Consider the following 682-nt stretch of genomic DNA (forward strand, 5'->3'; position numbering starts at 1 on the left):
TTCATTTTGTTGTCTTGTCATCAGGTCCCAGAGGACCTAGTGGAACTCAAGGTAAGTTTGCATTGAACTTACAAACCCTTGATTTAGAATGTATGTGCTATACTGTGTAAAGCATTTCAGTAGGGCTGGAGAATATTTTCTGGTTTGTGACGTTCTCGTGTTTGGTCACTGTCTGCCTTCTGTAGAGGGCGCTGTTTCCTGGACAGCTACTGGATCATCAGCCACAAAACACTTCCACTTGTATATTTTCTGCTCTGCTATGCAAGGGGTGGAATCATGGGTGGAGATGAGCAAGAGAGAGAAAAAAATCACTCTTACATGGCCAGCACATGTACAGTAGATAATCCAAAAGGCAGTGTGTCACTAAGCAAAAATAAAAATCAATAAATACAAGCATGGACCCACACTCCTAAGTTAACCTACACAGAATGGGGATAAAATAAAAGTTGCACATTAACTTGGAAACACAGATGAGTTTAATGTATGGGATCATTTAGACAAATATAATGTATTTTATTAAAAATGTAGCACAGTTTTCAGTGGAATAAAGCGTAATAGAGTATAAAAATGAAGCACCTGTCAAACTGAGGTGTGGTGTGGTTGATTTATGACTTCCTTGCCCTGCCCTCTTTTTGCACTTCACTTCCTCCCCCAAAACCCCCAGCCTGCCCCCCTCCCTCCC

The 682-nt window shown here is 41.2% G+C and overlaps 1 protein-coding gene across 1 annotated transcript in view; it reads left to right on the top strand.

The window, feature by feature from the left end:
• marco (macrophage receptor with collagenous structure) overlaps positions 1 to 682 on the top strand; it is a 15,675-nt gene that overhangs the window by 12,171 nt on the left and 2,822 nt on the right. Inside the window, exon 11 of the mRNA XM_020606488.1 lies at positions 25 to 51. Coding sequence (XP_020462144.1) covers positions 25 to 51 — 27 coding nt within the window. The remainder of the gene's footprint in view (positions 1 to 24; positions 52 to 682) is intronic.

Source organism: Monopterus albus, unplaced genomic scaffold, assembly GCF_001952655.1.
Source record: "Monopterus albus unplaced genomic scaffold, M_albus_1.0 scaffold79.1, whole genome shotgun sequence".
Lineage (NCBI taxonomy): Eukaryota > Metazoa > Chordata > Actinopteri > Synbranchiformes > Synbranchidae > Monopterus > Monopterus albus.